Source organism: Lepisosteus platostomus, chromosome 11, assembly GCF_059453375.1.
Source record: "Lepisosteus platostomus isolate fLepPlt1 chromosome 11, fLepPlt1.hap1, whole genome shotgun sequence".
NCBI classification, from domain to species: domain Eukaryota; kingdom Metazoa; phylum Chordata; class Actinopteri; order Semionotiformes; family Lepisosteidae; genus Lepisosteus; species Lepisosteus platostomus.
The window spans coordinates 48317165-48335912 of NC_142621.1; the positions used below are offsets into that span (position 1 = coordinate 48317165).

Below are 18748 nucleotides of genomic sequence, written 5' to 3' on the forward strand. Positions count from 1 at the left end.
GTGTGCGGTTTAAATGATCAGCTAGAAGAAGAAATATCAGCCCGTCAGGACGACGCTGTAAACCTGCGACGCTCTTAGCGCAGCTCAGACAGAAAAAGGAAACTGAGCTGACAGGAATTTTACAATTAAGCTGCTTTAGTTCAATTATAAAAGCAGCAAATAGATCATGAGTAAGATAGAGCCCCCCCGATACACTTACAGTGTCAGGAACAAGGTTTTGAGGCGGACACTTGTTTCTTTAGCAAGCACGATGAGATTCTGGGATCGAAGATCTCTAACAAGCAGGTGAGCGCTCAGACCTCGTTTGGGATCGAGGAGCTCTCGGGTTCAAAGAGAAGGAGAAAAGCCACACAAACGATCAAGGAGCCCGTGAGCAATTACTGCAGCCATGTCGTTAGTTTACTAATCAGTTTACAGAATGTCACAACATCCATTAAGGTGTGTAAAAAAACGCCAGGTTTTACAATACACTTATTTTTGGCCGTTTTCTAATGCAGTGTCATACAAATCTCTATAAGTATTTTAAAACGAGAACAGTGAAAAGGTTATACTCAGCTATACTGAGCTGAAGAACAGAGATTTCTCAGGAAATTGTCTCCAATCCTCTCGTCTCTCAGGCAGCAGGGAGAAAATCAACCACATCACTTGTGCCTCTGTGACAATCCTGTGTCGAAACAATGTGTACACCTCCTCTGTAGACCTACAGCACTCAAAACTTCACCACATTACTAAATTAATACACATCTATGCATAGAATTCCACTATATTGTGTGAGGGGCGTTAGTATCGGAGTCATAATTTAATTTAGTGAGATTCTAAACATCATAATCAGTTTTCACCTTTCATAATGTACACACAGAAATCCACAGAATTACAATGATAAAGGAACTCCAAATTGCGCATATCATTGTATAGATACAACCGTTAAGCACTAAATACGTTCTTTACTGAAGGGTTAAGCATGAATAGTCGTCGGGGAGGCTGCAGAGTGAATCTCTTTAAAGAAATAGAGTAAAAGGCATCTCTAAAGGTCTTTAAGACACTGAGGGCACAGCACTGAAGACGGAACAAAACTCGACTCTACTTTCCTAAAAAACGTTCTTGAAAAAACAGCCGTCTGCCACCTGCTGGACACCCTGAGAACTGCACCGCAGAGCGGAGTCTCTCCAAACCCCAGCGCTGTGCCTCTCGTGTTTCACCTCGACTCTGGCCACACACGCTCTGTAAACTTGTAGAACTACGAAGGGTTAAAAAAAGCTAGTTATTTCTTACTACCTTCCCAAATGGGAATGCCAATTGCATCTTGAGGTCCCAGCTGTAGGTGCTGCTCAGCCTGCACTTGGCTGGGGGTCACCCGAGGGCGGGGGAGAGAAGAGCCGGCAGATTCACTGGCAGGCAGGAGGGGACAGGCCTGCACTCACTGCGGGAGCTTTCAAAGGCCACCCCCCCCCAACAGTGTCGACCCAGCCGTTCGGCTCCGCAGAACCAGCGGTGAAACACGGGCCGGCGGACAGGAGTGAGACTCCGCGGAGGTGCTTGTGAAGTCGGACAGCCGGAGGCGGGAGAGCCGGTCACCCGGTGTCTGTCCAGCAGCAGTGTGACGACCGGGCCCCTCGGGGCCGACAGACACGCCGGTGAGCAGCTTCGGGGCCCGGCGACGGCGGCCGGCTCAGGGGGCGTCAGGTCCCTGCTGCCCGGCTCCCACAGGCGAGAAGAAGGGGTACCCCAAGGCCGTCCTGCACCCCGAGTCGGAGCCCTCCTCAGTCCAGCGGGAACTCGCAGGCGTTCTCCCGGCGCCTCTGCGCCGCACCGTACACCGACAGGAAGTGCCCGTAGCGCGGGGCGCAGCCCAGCCAGGCCTCCCCGAAGTGCTCGGCGCCCACGAAGAGGAACTCGCCGGCCCCCGGCCGCGCCCCGCAGCGCAGCAGGGTCTGGACGTGGCCCCTCCAGGCCCCCCCAGCGTCCCCCGGCACGAAGACCCCCCCACGCTGCCGGTACACGCGGCTGGCGCCCACCTCCACCCGGGACGTCTGGCGCTCGGCATCGTGGGACACGTTGAGGATGAAGCCTCTGGCCACTGCGAGGGAGACAGAGAGTCAGAGAGAGCTCCATTCCCCAGATCCCATTCGGGTTTTTAACCTGACAGCTGGAAAGTGGCAGCACAGAGCGGGCTGGCGTCCCTGTCGCAGGAAACACAAACACACACAGCGCAGCAGTGAGAACACCGAGCAGCGCGCGGGTCTGGAAAACAACGAACGAGCGCGACAGGAATAACGGAGCAGCACTGTCCCTTTCAGAGCAGCGGCTGGAGGCTCGCGGTCAAGCGCCTGCCGTCACCTTCTGAGAGTTGACCACTATGTCGTTACAAGTCACGTGACGAGGACGGACGGTTTCGGGAATCGGGAAGGAAGACCGGCAGGGTCTGCCAGCGCCGCCGGAGCCCGCTGGGCCCGGGACAGCCTGGGCAGGACTGGTTCTCGGGGTCAGAGAGGGGGGTGGCCATGACCTGGGGGGGAGGGGAGGGCGGTCAGGCAGGTCAAAGGGTCGGTTCTTCTGCCCCGCTGGCGTCCGGAGCACTGCTGCCCCCCATTGTGCGCCTGAGCCCCCACATCTGTCAGCCTGGCGCTCGCAGGAGGGGGTCTGGGACACCGCCGGCTCGCAAAGTGAGCACCAAACACTCCCGCTCTTTAGAAGGGCAAAGGTCAACGCCCCGTAAACACGTCAATAGCAATTAACCCTGAGCGCCGGGCCTGTGACACAGAGAGGGACTTCAGGAGCTGGAACCTGCGAGGGGTCCCCACTCGAGGGCCCTCCGCACCCAAAGACTCTGCCTCTCGGCAAAAAACAGACATTTTTTACTTTCTAGATGTATCTGCATGTATTTTCAAGCTCTGTGCAGCCTGTTGGGCACTTTTGAGGCCAATCAGTCTGGGATATTGCGTTTAAACGGTTCCCTAGATAAACCTCGTTGAGAATGTTCAATACAGTTTCAGTCGTCACACCAGAAGAAGGTCTCACTGCCCTGGAGTCAGTAGCTCTGGAAGAGGAGCCGGATGCATTCCTGGGCTCAAAGACGCGTCCTAAACTAGAGTAAGGAGGGACCTGAAACACTCCAAGGCATCAACAGAGTCAGCAAACTCAGGATGAAGAAGACGACATGAAGCAGATGACTCTAGTGGAAGAACATTGAAAACCAACAACAGGAGGCATTTCTTTACACAGGGAGTGGCGGGAGTGTGGAGCAGGCTGCCCAGCCATGTAGTTGAAGTGGAGACCCGGCGTCTGACAGGAAACTGGAGAGGATCCCTGGAACTTTTAGCTGCTAAGACCCTGGCTGGGCCGAACGAGCTCAGACCCTTGTGCTGCTCTAGGGGCGGCGGGGAGACGTACCGAAGTCACTGCTGCAGACGGCCAGGAGCAGCTCGGTGTTGTTGCAGGGGCGGCACGCAGCTGTGAGAGGAGGAGCACGAGTGAGACACAGCAGACAGCACGAGTGAGACACAGCAGACAGCGCGAGTGAGACAGCAGACAGCACGAGTGAGACACAGCAGACAGCACGAGTGAGACACAGCAGACAGCACGAGTGAGACACAGCAGACAGCGCGAGTGAGACAGCAGACAGCACGAGTGAGACACAGCAGACAGCACGAGTGAGACACAGCAGACAGCGCGAGTGAGACAGCAGACAGCACGAGTGAGACACAGCAGACAGCACGAGTGAGACAGCAGACAGCACGAGTGAGACAGCAGACAGCGCGAGTGAGACAGCAGACAGCACGAGTGAGACAGCAGACAGCACGAGTGAGACAGCAGACAGCGCGAGTGCCGCCCAGATCAGCCCCTGCCACCCGGAGCCTCACAGCCTGCTGTCCAGCTGTCCAGCAACCAGCAAGCAGGTATCCACCCCCGGGAGGCGCTGGCAGGGTCGAGGGGAGTGTGTGGGGGGGAAATCTACCCCTCCCCCACACCACACCACACCACACATTAAAAAAACCTCAGCCCTCTGGAATCCATGCAGAATGACATCATCCCACACACCGCTTCTGGAGAGGCAGGAATTCCTGCAGGAATGCCGGAATCCTGGGACTCCATTCCCTGCCCGCTCCACCGTGCTCCGGACACACAGGGCTCCGGTCGGGAGTCAGTTCTGCGGCAGGAATCAGACTCATTTTCCGACCCCAGACCCCACCCCCGCCCCCGCCCCTGTGACCCACAGCAGGACAGCCTGGGCCTCTCCCACACCGGGGGGCCCGTCCACTGCAGGGCTCGTCCAGGGGCCAGGGGCCACTGACCCCACTACCGACTGACCACTGTCCACCGACCCCACTCCTGACGGCCACTCCAGACACCTGCCCCCCCCAGCTCACCTTGCAGGACGCTGTCCTGCAGGTCCGGCGCGGAGCTGCGGTTGCCCAGCAGCTCGTACTGGAAGCCCACGGCGCGCCGGCCGATGTCGCTCTGGGGGCTGGCCTGCAGGAAGATGGCGGGCGGCTGCGGCCCGTCCGCGCGGAAGCAGTGCGCGCGCGCCGGCCGCGCGCCCTCGCTCAGCAGCAGCTCCAGCTCGCCCGCCCTCTCCACGTGCATGCTGGCGCCGCGAGAGCCGCGGAAGGGCTTGACGCAGACGGTGTAGGGGCGCGCGGAGGCCAGGTTGGGCTGCAGGACGACCCGCAGCGCCTGCCGGGGGTACACCCACTCCACGGCGCCCTCCGTGCAGCGCAGAAGCACCTGCTGCACCGCCCTGGCGTGGGGCTCGCGCACGAGCCCGCTGGCCGCGCGGCGGGGGGAGAGAGAGGAGTTAGTGTCTCGTGAATGTTTCTGAAAACCCTGTAATGCATGCAGACCATCCAGAGCGGAGCCCGTTAGCACGGCGCTAAGTGCATTTCACACTGAGCTCTGCACGTCCTGACACGACTCTCCAGTCAGGCCCTGCTGCTACCCAGGAGAGCATCTGCGCGTTTGGACCGAGCCGGGACTTCTTGCTAGATAAGTCAGAACCAGTGCTGGTTTCTTGTTTGGGTTTGAAATCGGATTTCACAGACGGCGGGATCGCCGCTGGTCTTTGAGAACTGATGATGAGGAACTCAGCAAGGAGGATTCTGATAACGTCTTGCATTTTGAAACTGATCTCAGGGAATCCATCTCACTAAGGTATACATGCCTATGCTGTGCTTTAACATACTGTATGTCCGCAGCCAAACACGTATGTGGCTGAAGGTGCGATCAGATCCATACAGAATATCTTTCTTTCCACATACATCTCTTTCGTTCGGATACAGCGACCATCAAAAACGCAATTTCATTGAAACCTCAACACACGTTTTTTTCTCAGTGTCCAAATTCGTCCTATTCCGAAGCACAAGTAAAGGTTTATTCCAGCTGAAAAGAGAAGAAAGGAAACACAACGTTTCGGCTGTGGAGCTTCTTCGGGTCTGTTCTTCTCTTCCCAGCTGGAATAAACGTCGCTTGTTCCTTTGCAGCCTTACGCGTGCTGACGCAGCCCCCCACCTGAACACATTCAAGAGCGTCCTATTGCGACTCGGCAGCCACGCGGGGCGCATCACAGGTGTCATCTGCGCCACCGACCCGCGCGGGACAGGACCCACCTCCCTCTCCAGGTGCACAGGTCCGCCGCGCTCGACAGCGCTTGCAGGAGTAGCAGGCAAGACCGCAGCCTCCGGCCCGCCTCGCCTCCGGCTCTCATGGGTGCGGCACTCGCGGGCAGGACTGGACCAGGGCGAGCCGCTCGCTTCTCGAGAGCTGGAGGGATCCCAGAGTCTTCAACACAGCGGCGCGCTGCTGCCTGTCTGCGCCGCGAGCCCTTCGGGGTCCAGAGTCCGGGAGACAAAAATCGGCGACCTCGCGCTGGAATCAGCCAATAGCTCGCGGCCCTGCTGGGGTCCGCAGCTGACAGGTTACTGAGACCCCTCTGGAGGGGGAGGGGTGTCGAGAAGGGCGACCAGGGCCCCCGAATCCCAGAGGCGCACGAGCCGTCGATACTGACGTCAATCACCGCCGCACTCGGTGCTAAAGCCGTAGGTTCCCCGGTAACCTGGACGCCACGCTCCCTCCTGACAGAACTCCCCCGCTCCTTTCCGTCCTCTTTCAATATGCTAGAGAAAGAGGAGCATTTATCATGCTAACCGTTCGGCAAAACATCATCGTTCTCGCACTCTCGCCGCCGTAGGAGATACCCAGAGAAACAGGCATGTCGTGGGCGTTTTAAAAATGAAAACCGCTTTTCAGGGCAGTTCAGTGATCAACGCGTCAGTAGTGGGGCTTTCTGATAGCGAATCTGATTTCAGCGTTCACAAAAGAGGGCATTTCTTACCCGAAATGTAAACCTTGTTAGACACGGACAGCCTCACGTTGAACTACCCTGCAGTTCTCATGAACCAGCCCCTACTCAAGAGCGGTTAAATCAAAGCACACTCTGCCGACTTGATCGTTTCCCTTGACCAGCACGGTGTCCGGCTGCACTGCGCGCATCAGGCCGTATTCCCCACTCCAAACCACCCGACAAGCTCGCTGTCGCCCGGCCGGCCGCAGTGAACTGGGGGTTGATGGATGGGTCTTCAAGACTCGGGTCTCGGCTCCTATTGTTCCGGCCGCTGACAAAGAGCCCCTGAAATAATTGCTTTTCTATGTGCATTCCCGCTCCTCCATATCCCCGGGCCCAGAAGCCGCTCCCTCGCGAGCGCACAAAACCGCACCGTGGAATCTCGATCTCGCGGCGCGGCGCGACCCCTTCAGGACCCCGGCTGAGCACAAACCCGAGATTAAACTACAGCCCCTGTCCTACCCGTGCAAGACCAATACCGACTCCAAACACATTACAGCAGCCGGTCGGGGGCTGGAAGATGAAAAGAAGAAGAATTCTCATGTCTTGTGCCACTCCCGGATGCGAGAAAAAGGCAAGCAGTTTAGATAAAACGATTTTTAATATTTCGAGACACGCAAAAATACATACTGTAAACCTTCTGTGTCATGGTTCTTTTACACAAGGAATTAAGAAAATACTTCTTATTCACAATATCAGAGCCCATTCCCAGCAGCGAGCTGGAGAATCTGTTACACAGTACTGTTACACCATTGGAGTCGTGCTCACCGCTCCGAGAGCAAGACTGTTTTAGAGCGAAGCAAAGACTTTCAACCACATTCCCCGCCAGCAGCAGACAGTTCTGGAAAGCTTAAATTCAATTACAGCTCTTTCAGCTCGGAGTTGCCAGAGGTTTCGACAACACAACTGCAAAAACCCTTACTCAAAACCGAAGAAGGGTTCAGTGACAGGTTTCACGACTCACTATGTTGGCCCGGCATTCTTGTTTGCCGACACAACTCAAGACAGCAGTAACAACTACGGGTTTGGGGAACTCCTGACTGCGCGTGGTTATCCCCGTGAGCTACATCGAAACGTGTCAACAATATTTCAGATAACGCTTAAGTTAACCAGGAATGAAACGCGCTTCCCACATTAAATAAAACAGCTGGACACATCCGTGTTAAGATTTAATATATTGATATTGTGAAAATCATTTTTTTTTGCACAGGCTAAGAGCTTCTAGACAAGAAACAACGCAAAATACCCAATTCAGTCACATGATTTTTTTGTTGGAAAAAGCAATGGTCTATATTCGCCAAGCGTTGTCCGATGATTCAGTGTTGGACTTGAATCTCCGGGAGGTTGTAAATCTCTATGAAGTACTGAAGAATGCAGGCACACATAGACGTGAACACCCGCGCGCCTTTCACAGGTGAAAAGTTATTTTTTCTCGTCTTGCGGGGAAAAACCGCTGAGTAGCGTGTTCCCACTAAACCCTTAGTCAACACACGCGTAGGAGCACCGAACCCGGACACGACAGAGCCGAGCAGTGAAAGAGCGGAGCTGGCACAGCTCGAGCAGCGTCACGTCGGCACCGCTCCGATCTCGAGCTTTGCGACATCACGGTAAACAGTCCACAACGCGTATATTTACAGAAAAATACACATTTAAAATATCTCGAAGGGTCACCCTAGGAGATTCCGCAGTCGACGATGAGCAAACGGGACGCGACAGAAGATTTAATCGCACTGTCTTATTCACACGCAGTAACGTGACGGGAACTGAGCCCACTAAGATCATAAAGGTCTTCCCCTCCTCCTTAATTAACGTGGAAGCTCACGAGAAGCTCCCCGCAGAAAGGCGTTGAAGCTGTGACCAATTTTTTTTTCCTTCAAGCATATTAAAAATTTAATTATGTCTATGTAGCTATGATAAACATTTAAACGTTTAAAAATCCGCAAAATGTAATACAATACAGTGCATATATCAGAATTAATCTCCACGTTTAGAATGATCTATGTGCCTAGAAGAGAAAATCTATATTTAATAGCTTTAATAGCTATGAATGTATCATATCAAGTTGAATCCCCAACAGCGCACTGTCTGTTGTGACGCTGGCGCCCCAGCTCCGACCGCAGCCGAGTACAGCCACGGGCCACAGCGCCCTCTGCCGGCTGGACCCGTGTAGTGCACGCGTTTACCTGACACGACACAGAGGTCAGCCAGGAGGACATCAAAAACAACAACAAATAAACCACAAAATAAATTAAACTTCAGCTACCAACCTCAAGGCCCTGCCAACCACAGCCACTGCAAACTTCTACTCTGGCTTTTCGGCAGTGACCTCCAGTGCATCTAAGCGTCTGGTTTTTTGTAGAGAAGGGCAGCAGAGTGGGGAGTATTTATTCCTCAGAACTGGGGCTCCCCTCCCTCAACACAGCCGCCACTCCTCTGCCGCAGTGCTGAAGGACTTCAGTGCCTCAGAATACAGTGAACAGCTCTTCCACTCCTTGAGCAAAGCACACAGGTGTGAGCAGGTGTCCCCCTCACGGCCCAGCCCTCTCCTACACTCCTGTCCTCAGTGGCGCCCCCTGCCTTCATCCAGTGCGCTAGCGAGAAGCAGGGAGATCTGCTGCAGTATTATCATAACACTGTCCCCAACGGCCGTGTCCTTGTCCTGGAGGGCTGGTCAGTGTGTCCAGGGTCCTGGAGGGGCTGGTCAGTGTGTCCAGGGTCCTGGAGGACTGGACACCCTGACCCTGCGGGACCAGGACTGGACATCCTGCAGACACACTGACCCTGTATGACCAGGACTGGACCCCCTGCGGACACCCTGACCCTGCAGGACAGGGACTGGACCCCCTGCGGACACCCTGACCCTGCGGGACCAGGACTGGACATCCTGCAGACACACTGACCCTGTATGACCAGGACTGGACCCCCTGCGGACACACTGACCCTGCAGGACAGGGACTGGACCCCCTGCGGACACCCTGACCCTGCGGGACCAGGACTGGACCCCCTGCGGACACCCTGACCCTGCGGGACCAGGACTGGACCCCCTGCGGACACCCTGACCCTGCGGGACCAGGACTGGAGTGTCCTCTGTGCTTGAGACATGACAGAGAAACAGGCGAAGAACAAAGAATCGTCACTTCCTGTCTGTTTCAGCACAAGCCTCCCGCTCGCTGCTCCTGCACACAACCGAGATGAACTCCGGAGGAAAAACACTTCTTCTGTTCTGCTGGAATTAAAATGACATCCAGCCTTGTGCGCAACGTTTAAAAAAAAAAAAAGACGAATGAAGTAAACATGTAAGACTGGGATTTTCACTCAGCAAGTACTGGTGAACACAAAAACAAAGATCAGGTTCCTTTAAGCTCAACTCTGGGGTCGTGACAACAGTGGCTGTTTTTTTCTACCATTCCTGACATCAGTCCTGGTTGTTTGGCATCACAGTTGTCACGGCTGCAGTGACCGTTTCCCAGTCCTGCGGGCGTGACGCTTGGGACACGCAGGGCTTGTGTTTAATTACCCTGCTGGTGCCAGAGACCAGCACGGCCTGCAGCGCCCCCTGCAGGGCTGCTCGACCTCAGTGACAGTCCACACCAGTAAGTACAAAAGTGAAAAATTCAAATCCTGGCACAAGCACCCAGACCGCCGGTGCCCCGGAGAGTCCCCGGAGAGGGAGATGGAGACTGTGCGGATTCGGGGATTACCGGGAGGCATGCCTGCTGTGCCAGCCGGGTCTAGCCCTCGGGGCCGGGCGCCGGCGCGCTGGGAGGGGCCTCGTGCTCGGAGCTGCTGGAGTTGTCGTCCTCGTCGTCGGTCTGGTCGGCGCAGTGGTACAGCATCAGCGCATGGGTCTTGTGCGTGATGGTGACCGTGCAGGGCCCCTGTGCCCAGGGCTCCCCGTCCACCTGCATGGGCATCCTGGAGCTCTTCAACACCAGCTGCCAGGGAGATCGCACAGCGGCACGTCAGGGTCCCCGAAAACACACACACACAGACCGCACAGCGGCACGTCAGGGTCCCCGAAAACACACACACACAGACCGCACAGCGGCACGTCAGGGTCCCCGAAAACACACACACAAACAGACCGCACAGCGGCACGTCAGGGTCCCCGAAAACACACACACACAGACCGCACAGCGGCACGTCAGGGTCCCCGAAAACACACACACACAGACCGCACAGCGGCACGTCAGGGTCCCCGAAAACACACACACACAGACCGCACAGCGGCACGTCAGGGTCCCCGAAAACACACACACAAACAGACCGCACAGCGGCACGTCAGGGTCCCCGAAAACACACACACACAGACCGCACAGCGGCACGTCAGGGTCCCCGAAAACACACACACACAGACCGCACAGCGGCACGTCAGGGTCCCCGAAAACACACACACACAGACCGCACAGCGGTACGTCAGGGTCCCCGAAAACACACACACACAGACCGCACAGCGGCACGTCAGGGTCCCCGAAAACACACACACACAGACACACAGCTGCACGTCAGGGTCTACAAAAACAAACACACAAACACACAAACACACAAACACACAAACACACAAACACACAAACACACAAACACAAACAGCGGCACGTCAGGGTGATCACAGGCACGCAGCAGCTCACAGTGCGAAACCGGCGCGGCCCAGAAGAGCCCGGTTCCGGGACAGCAGGTCCACGCGGAGAGCGAAGAGGGGGGCCGGACTCACCCTGACCGTGTGGGCCTGGCCGAGACGCACCGGGTTGGCCACCTTGACCTGGATCTGGGCGCAGTGGAACGAGCCGAACACCCCCACCACCTCCAGCAGGCCGTCGTCCAGCCTGGGGCACGGACACACGGGGCAGCGTCAGGACCAGAGCCTCGCCCCCAGCTCCCCTGACCCGCCCCGCCACAAGGCCCTGCCCTGCGCTGCCCCGGCCTACCTGGTTGGCGGACAGGGCTCGTCGCCCATGCCCTCCCACAGCCGGCAGCCGCCGCCCCAGTAGCCGATGTTGAGCACGATGATGCCCTCCAGGCTGGGCAGTGGCACCCTCTCGCCGTCCAGCTCCAGCTGCACAGGGAACCAGGGAGAGAGGGCAGCCGTTACTCTGGGGTCACCTGAGGGGGCAGACGCCAGACTCCTGGCTCTAAAAACTGCAGGATCATCCCCAAGAGGCAAAAAGACGAATATGCTAAATGAATACGATCTTTTAAGCAGAGACACGTCTGTTCGTAACACTTCATTCATGGCCAGATGTGCACGTGACACACAGGGGCCAGATGTGCACGTGACACACAGGGGCCAGATGTGCACGTGACACACAGGGGCCAGATGTGCATGTGACACACAGGGCCCGGGGGAAACAGCGCCGGCAGTACCTCCACCCTCTTGTCCAGGTCCCTGCACTCCTGGACCAGGCAATCTTTGGTTCCGTAGAAAAAATACACAGCCTGAAAAACAGGGAGGAGAAGAAGTGAACAGTCCACTCCGGAGCCACAGAGGTCCACCGGGCCAGAGCGGCCCCTGGCGCCAGTCTCAGCAGGCTCAGCGGACCTGCGAACAGGTGACCCCAGCCCCATGGGTCCCCACTCCCACAACGACTGGGAGGACTAGAGGAACTGGGTTCCAGTACGTCACCCAAGGCTCACCCACCAGGCTACGCTGCTCCCACTGTCCGGTAAAAGAGTAATTGAAAAACAGAACAGTTTGGAGATTTTGTAAAAAACGTGACAGTGCCATCTGAAGCCTTCTCTTCTAAGGCTACCAGAGCTGAACCATGTTGTAAAAGCAGTGTGTTATCTGTGTGTTGACCACCCAGCTCCTAAAGTGAGACGTCTGCCTGACATCTGCAAGAGGAACTTTTAAGTTCAATACTTTATTGCCATAACAACTAATAATTTATTTATACAGCACCTTTCCAAACCCAAGGATGCTGTACAAATGATAGTAATACAATAAAATAAATCATACAAGACAGACCAGACCGTAAGACAGTCAAACACAGGCTTTAGTAAAAGGAGAGTTTTAAGGTCAGATTTTAAAGGTCATAGAACCTGTTTCCTGAATGATGTCAGGAAGAGTATTTGGTTCAAGATACAATGAGCAGCAGACCAGCAACAGGAGAACAGAGCCCGCCTAAAGAAACATTCCCAAGAAAAGGACCGATTGCCATGCAATTCGGGTTCTGGGGACACTGGGGTAGTCCTGTCACCCCAGCTGGGTGTCTCCCAACCGTGTGGGACAGAGACCCGCCTCCTGCCCTCTGCCTCACCTTGTTGATGATCCTGCTGTTGAAGAGCGAGGGCACTTTCTCGCGATGGGCATGGAAATTCAGCGCCATCAGTGCGTCCGGCCCCACCGAGAAGTAATTATTCATCGTCAGCACCTGCACACAAAACGCTCGTTTACAGACTCTTCCGCCCTCGCGTGGCTGTGAACTTACCGATGGCTTTCCGTGGTCCAGAAAGAAAAGTAATTCTCATGATATCCACAGTGCTCACCTTGGGCTTCCGGAAGCTGTAGTATCCTTTCGGAGTAACCTGGACCTTCCACCTGGAAAAGACACAGGCAGGACAGCGCTCAGACACTCACCACTCTTGTGCCCAGAGGTTAATTTGCATTTAGGATGAAACAGGCACAAAGCTAAATTTTTAATGGCCTCCAGCAGACAAAATGTCCAAAGTGACTAAAGACGGACAAGCAGGAAGACCCATGAAGGAACCGAGCTGAAACACGCTGACCAGCTCTATGCAGCCCTTTCCTCTAGAACATCCTACCCCCACTGATCAAGAAATTAACCATTTGCCCACAGTGTCCCTGGCATAAAAAATATCAGCCATGCAATTCCTCATGAGCTGTTCTGGACGGTGCAGTGTCTGTGCGTGCTCTGTTTTGTGCCTAGCGTTGTGCGTCAGACCTGTTGTGTCTGGGCTATGGCCGGAGGTGCTCCAGAAGGCAGGACTGTGATGGGACAGCAGGACCCTTCTGGTGTGAGACGGAGGGAAGGCCCAGCAAGCAGCTGACATGCACCTGAGCTGAGCCCGAGGCAGCCAGTGAAGAAACTCCTGCGCACCGGGCAGAGGGAGCGCACAGCCTCACCTGTCCAGCTTGACAGCCTCCGCGTCCAGGATGTTGCGCAGGACCTGCTCCACGGGGATCTCGCCGGCGTACCCCGCGCCCCAGCCCAGCGAGTTGGACAAGTCGTTCCCTGTGCCCAGCGGCAGGATGGTCACCCGAGGCACGAACTGCTCCTGGCCCTGAACCCCACAGGGAACAGACAGAACCGGACAGTGCGTTCACCACAGGGGTGCTCAGCTGCACCGGCTCGACAAGCCACCGGGGGGCAGCAGACCACACCTGCACGCAACCTCTCCCCGCGAGGAGACACCCCCCAGAGTGCACCCTGCAGGAGCAGCGGCCCAGAGAGAGTCAGAAGGGGCGCGGGGGATTTCAGACACGAGGGGCACAGTTTCCTACTGCAGGGAAACAGCCCCCAGCGCGCGTTACCGCAGCCCCGCCCCGGTGCGGCCACTGACCTTCAGCTTCATGGTGTCGATGGCGTCCAGCACCCAGCCCACCGTCCCATCGCCCCCGCAGACCAGCACGCGCGCACAGCCTGCAGGCAGCAGGGCGCAGAGCTGCAGGGCCTTGGTGGGGGGGAACTGCGTCAGGTCGAACACCTGCAGGGTGAGAGGGAGCCGAGCGCAGAATCAGCACAGACCCCGAGCGCAGTGCTCTTTCTGCACGCACGCACGCACAGCGCCGCCCTGCTGGACACGAGTCCCCGCAGCACAGGAAACCTTCGGCCAGCCAGGTTGCTCACAGGCCTGAAGGGGGCGTTACCACGCCAGCCTGTCAGGAGAAAGAGAGCGATAAAGCTGCCTATCGGCCAGCAACACACCAGCCCCCCTCCACCACCACAGCGCCGCGCCAGCCCCCCGTCCCACAGCGACAGCTAAACCCTCTCAGTGCAGCCGAGACCAACAGCAGCTCCTGCCGACTCCAAGAGACACCAAACCTCCAGCTTTCTCGCAGGAAGAGAGACTGGTTCACTGGAGCATTTGTTAGATAGGAATGCTCCATGCCCATTTCCTGAATAACCTGCACTGCATTTCCTGTGTTAAGCAGAAATTTAGATCAACTTTATCTGTAATATTATTATACTATTACACTATAATTTTGCAATTAATAATATTAAACTTAGAGTAAAACTTCACGTTACTTTAATTTAATATTATTAAAACTTTAAAACTTTTAAAAAAGCATGCCTCAAAAGTGAGCAGTTCTGCTCTCCTTAGAGTCTTCGACACTGAGTATCAAGTTAATTTTTTCAGGTGTTCAGTCTTGCATGATGTCAGACAACACTGCTCATGAAGTTGGCTGTAAGGAGCAGCACTCGCCTGTCCCGAGTCGCTCGCCTGCGCAGTCGCTCGCCTGCCCCGAGTCGCTCGCCTGCCCCGAGTCGCTCGCCTGCGCAGTCGCTCGCCTGCCCCGAGTCGCTCGCCTGCCCCGAGTCGCTCACCTGCCCCGAGTCGCTCACCTGCACTGGGTTCAGCAGCGTCTTGAACTCCCCCAGCAGCACCTCGGCCATGTTGTTCCCGCTGCGCGTGTTGGCCAGGACCAGGACAGGCATCCAGTTCGGGCCGCAGGCAGCCGCCAGCTGCGCCCGGAGAGAGAGGGAGAGGAGGAGGAGGAGGAGGAGGGAGGCGTCAGGCTTCCACACTGGCACCACGGCCGCGACCCAGACCGCACGACACCGACACCAGCAGCAGACGTGCCACCGAGGACGCCTGAACTCCGACTGTCACCGAGGGGGAGGGCTCGGAGCTAGCCAATCAGACGCCACCCTGTCCCTCCGACCACAGAGCAGGAACAGTCCCAGGACTCTCTGGGACGAGCACGGCCGCTCCCGCAGGACCACCAGCTGCTGCCAGAGCACGCGCATTCACGCCACATCTGGACATTCACTGACAAATCACTGTCGATTCACAGAGCGGCACAGCGCTGGCCCGGGGGGACCGAGGGAGTGCGTCACGTCTGCACAACACCTACACCAGAGTACCATTCACCCATTATAGTTCATCTTTTAATACCATAATCGCATCCAAATTAGTCACCAAGCTCGGACCTGGGCCTTAGTACTTCTCTCTGTAACCGGATCCTGGACTTCCTGACGGGCCGACCTCAATGTGTGAGAACAGGCAACCACACCCCCTCAACACAGGAGACCCCAGGGCTGTGTGCTCAGAGCTCTCCTCTACTCCCTGTGCCTAGCCGCACAATCGTGGGCGAACAGCTCCAACTCCCTCTTCAAGCTTGCTGACAGCACCACCACTGCAGCTCTGCTCACAAATAATGATGAAACAGAGTACAGGAAAGAGGGTAAGGACCAGGGGGTAAGGACTTCTCCCTCAACGTCAGCAAAACTAAGGAGCTGGCCGTTGCCTTCAGGAAGCAGGGAGGAGGCCACGCCCCTGTCTACATCAACGGGGCTGCTGTGGAGAAGGACATTCACATCACCAGCACCCTGGCCTGGTCCCATCAAGTAGATGAAGTCAGACCAGCACATCTACTTCCTCAAGTGACTCAGGAGATTTGGTATGTGTTCAAAAGCACTCACAAATTTCTACAGATGTACTATAGAAAGCTATTTTCACTGGATGCATTACAGTTTGGAATAGCATATACTCATCTTCTGAGCGTATAAAATGACAGAAGAGTGGCGGAGACAGTCCAGCCCATCACTGTACAGAACTCCCTTCCACTCAGACCCTCCTCAACCACGTGCCGCCCCAGAACAGCGAATAACATACCCGAAGCCCAGACCCACCCTGGGAATGACTCTTTTCTCTCTTCTTCCTTCAGGCAGACGATTCAGGAATATTAAGGAGCAGAAGCTGCTTTCCCACAGCCACAAGACTGCGAAACTCCACCTCTTTATCCTTAATGATCAATACTCGTGATATCAACTGCCTCTTCATCCTTAATCCAGCTGCTTTTGCACTGAACTCACAATACTGCCTCTACTTGGCTTTTGCATACTGCTGCTATTTGAATGCTGATAACGATTACAGCTCTTACCCTCAGTACACTGCTGCTACTGTACTGTGCACTAGTCTCATGTACACTGCTGCTACCTGTAAGCATGTGCAGACTGCTGCTACCTGTATTCTCACCGCTACTTCCCGCTGTGCGGTTGACACACGTGCCTTTGTCTGACGTTCTTGTGTCTAACGATCTGTTGTGTCGTTCGTTATGCGAGGAAACGCCATCGAGCACTTCATTGTACTCCGGTAAGTATGTATGACAATACCCTTGAACCCTGAACACCATGGCTGCAGCTCCTGAGGCGTCAGCACAAGTGAAAAAGCCCCCCCCCCCCCTCGGGCACCCCTACCTGCCGGTACTCGTCCGCCTGCCCGCGGCGCAGCCGGTTGACGCGGTGCAGGTACTGCGGGGGGATGATCAGGCTGCGGAACTCCCCCAGGTCACAGCGGCCCCCATCCGCCAGGCCGGGCCTGCAGTCGTCGTGCACCGTGGTCTGGCACCAGACACACCTGCAGCGCAAGCACAAGGGGGCGCCCTGCTCAGCACCAGCACCAGGGGGCGCCCTGCTCAGCGCCAGCGCCAGCGCCAGCACCAGGGGGCGCCCTGCTCAGACCCGGTCTGCACCGGAGCCCATCGGAGACTCGGGCACTGGTAACAACGGACACTCGTCCATCACGTCTCCAATCCACCACGAACAGGAGGGGCGGCGCAGGTTCGAATCCAGGCTGTGCCACACCTGTGGCGGGGGGGCTCCTGGGAGACGGCAGGCAACTGGCAGAATCGGGGGAGCAGAGCTGCCGGTTCTGTGTCTTCCCCAGAAAGGAAAGCTAAACGCCGCAGAGAGCGCATGAGGGCCTAGTGCTCAGCCTCTCTCTGGCGACTGCAATTCCCTGTTGGGCAACAGGGCCCTGCAAGCGCCGACCCAGACACGCACCGGCTTCCCCGCCAGCTCTGATGCCCCTCGACTGAGATCGCAACACCGCTGCGCTGCCAGCGCCAGCCGGGGAAACTCCGCCTCCTGAACTGGGGCATCGGGCAGCGACACGACTGGAAAACACAACGCATCAGCCCGAGAGCTGCGGACTCTTCTATAAGCACCGCCCTCAGACGCGTCATGTCGGTCTATACAGACGTTAAAATGGTGTTTTCTCCATCAGTACACGTTCTAACACAGCCCGCAAATCAGTACGAGCCAGAATGGTTCCAGCTGTCGCTCAGCGGAGTTTCCATCGCTGTGCAGTAACAGCAGCTCATTCCAGATGTGCAGAACAAACTCCCTTCGGGGCAGAGCCTGTAGCCGAGACCCCAGGAGGTCACCCCGCTCTCACCTGTAGTCGCACAGCCGGGGCTGCGTGCCGCACTGCTGCTGGCACACCGCGCAGTAGCTGCAGAGCGGGACGTTGCCCCGGACCCAGCGGTGAGCCAGCGAGCCGTCCCCCGGGCCCGGCGCCATGATCTCCTTGCAGGGCAGGCTCCTGTCGGCGCGGCGCAGGCAGCGCTCGTCCGCGCAGACCCCGCAGCACTCGCAGAAGGCGCCCTGCAGGATGTGCTGTGCGCACAGGCAGCAGTACGTGGGCTTGTTGAAGAGGTCGGTGTAGCGCCAGTCGTGCTTGCTCCGCCTGAAAATGTCCCTGATCAGCATCTTCCTGCGGGAGCGCTGCACGCTGCACCACAGCGTCAGCGCCACCGGCACCAGCACCGCCAGCGCAGTCCAAGCCAGGAGCCTCCATTCGCCCCGGGCCGGCTCGCCGCCCTCCTCCCCCTCCATCGCGCTGGTGCAGGAGAGACGCTCGTCTGCCTCTCTCTGTGCGCGGCCGCTTTGTTTACTGACGACACGGCGACTGGTTCAGCGGAGAAACACGAGCTGGTGGCCGCTCAGCACAGCGCCACGACGCAGGTGCCTCTGGGAGGGCCGTTTCCACGCATCCCGTGATTCGCGTGGCTTGCAAGAAGCCGGACGGGTTCACGCAGGAAGGACTAACGTACAGGCTCAACCGCGGGCGGCTGCTGAGACAGATCTTTGTGGAGACGAGGCTCCAGCGAAACTGGCGAATGCGAGCCCCCGTGCAGCAGACTCCGGCAGTGACCAGCCCGGCCCCCTGGGCTCACACCGCGGCCCGCGCCCCCTGCCCTCGCAAGCAGCCGCTGAGCTGCGCCTCGGCTGGACACGCAGATCCAGACACGGCGGTGTCATCCATCAATGCCCACAACACAACCCCGACCCCCGCGCCTGCTGCAGCTGTCATGCCGGCCAATCAGCGGAAGCGGAAACCGTGACGTCACGACGCTCCTGCCCCCCCGGCTCGGGCTCCGCAGGCGGAAAACAGCTGCACCTCGAGATAAAACCAACTGCGCATCTACAGACCACATCCCGCAGGGCG

The 18748-nt window shown here is 57.0% G+C and overlaps 2 protein-coding genes across 6 annotated transcripts; both read right to left on the reverse strand.

Moving 5' to 3' along the window:
* Positions 1-381: 381 nt before the first annotated feature.
* On the reverse strand, positions 382-10160 carry LOC148652928 (meteorin-like protein). 2 transcript variants are annotated; one of them, XM_088600205.1, is made up of 5 exons: positions 10039-10160; positions 5604-6099; positions 4368-4765; positions 3391-3450; positions 382-2077 (listed from the first exon to the last, which is right to left on the reverse strand). In XM_088600205.1, exons 1-5 carry the CDS (start codon positions 10046-10048, stop codon positions 1761-1763), a joined length of 1281 nt encoding a protein of 426 aa, XP_088456331.1. In that variant the 5' UTR covers positions 10049-10160; the 3' UTR covers positions 382-1760. The 2 variants fall into 2 exon arrangements, with proteins under 2 accessions (XP_088456331.1, XP_088456332.1); XM_088600206.1 differs by lacking the exon at positions 3391-3450.
* On the reverse strand, positions 6920-18601 carry dgke (diacylglycerol kinase, epsilon). 4 transcript variants are annotated; one of them, XR_015925476.1, is made up of 12 exons: positions 17696-18601; positions 16717-16876; positions 14860-14979; positions 13856-13999; positions 13419-13576; positions 12821-12872; positions 12592-12705; positions 11699-11770; positions 11263-11390; positions 11049-11160; positions 9294-10272; positions 6920-9034 (listed from the first exon to the last, which is right to left on the reverse strand). XR_015925476.1 is itself a non-coding variant. In XM_088600202.1 (11 exons), the coding sequence occupies exons 1-11, from the start codon at positions 18133-18135 to the stop codon at positions 10069-10071; spliced, it is 1704 nt and encodes a 567-aa protein (XP_088456328.1). In that variant the 5' UTR covers positions 18136-18601; the 3' UTR covers positions 6920-10068. The 4 variants fall into 4 exon arrangements, 1 of the variants encoding a protein (XP_088456328.1); XR_015925475.1 differs by having other exon boundaries at positions 9174-10272; XR_015925474.1 differs by having other exon boundaries at positions 9134-10272.
* Positions 18602-18748: the final 147 nt, after the last annotated feature.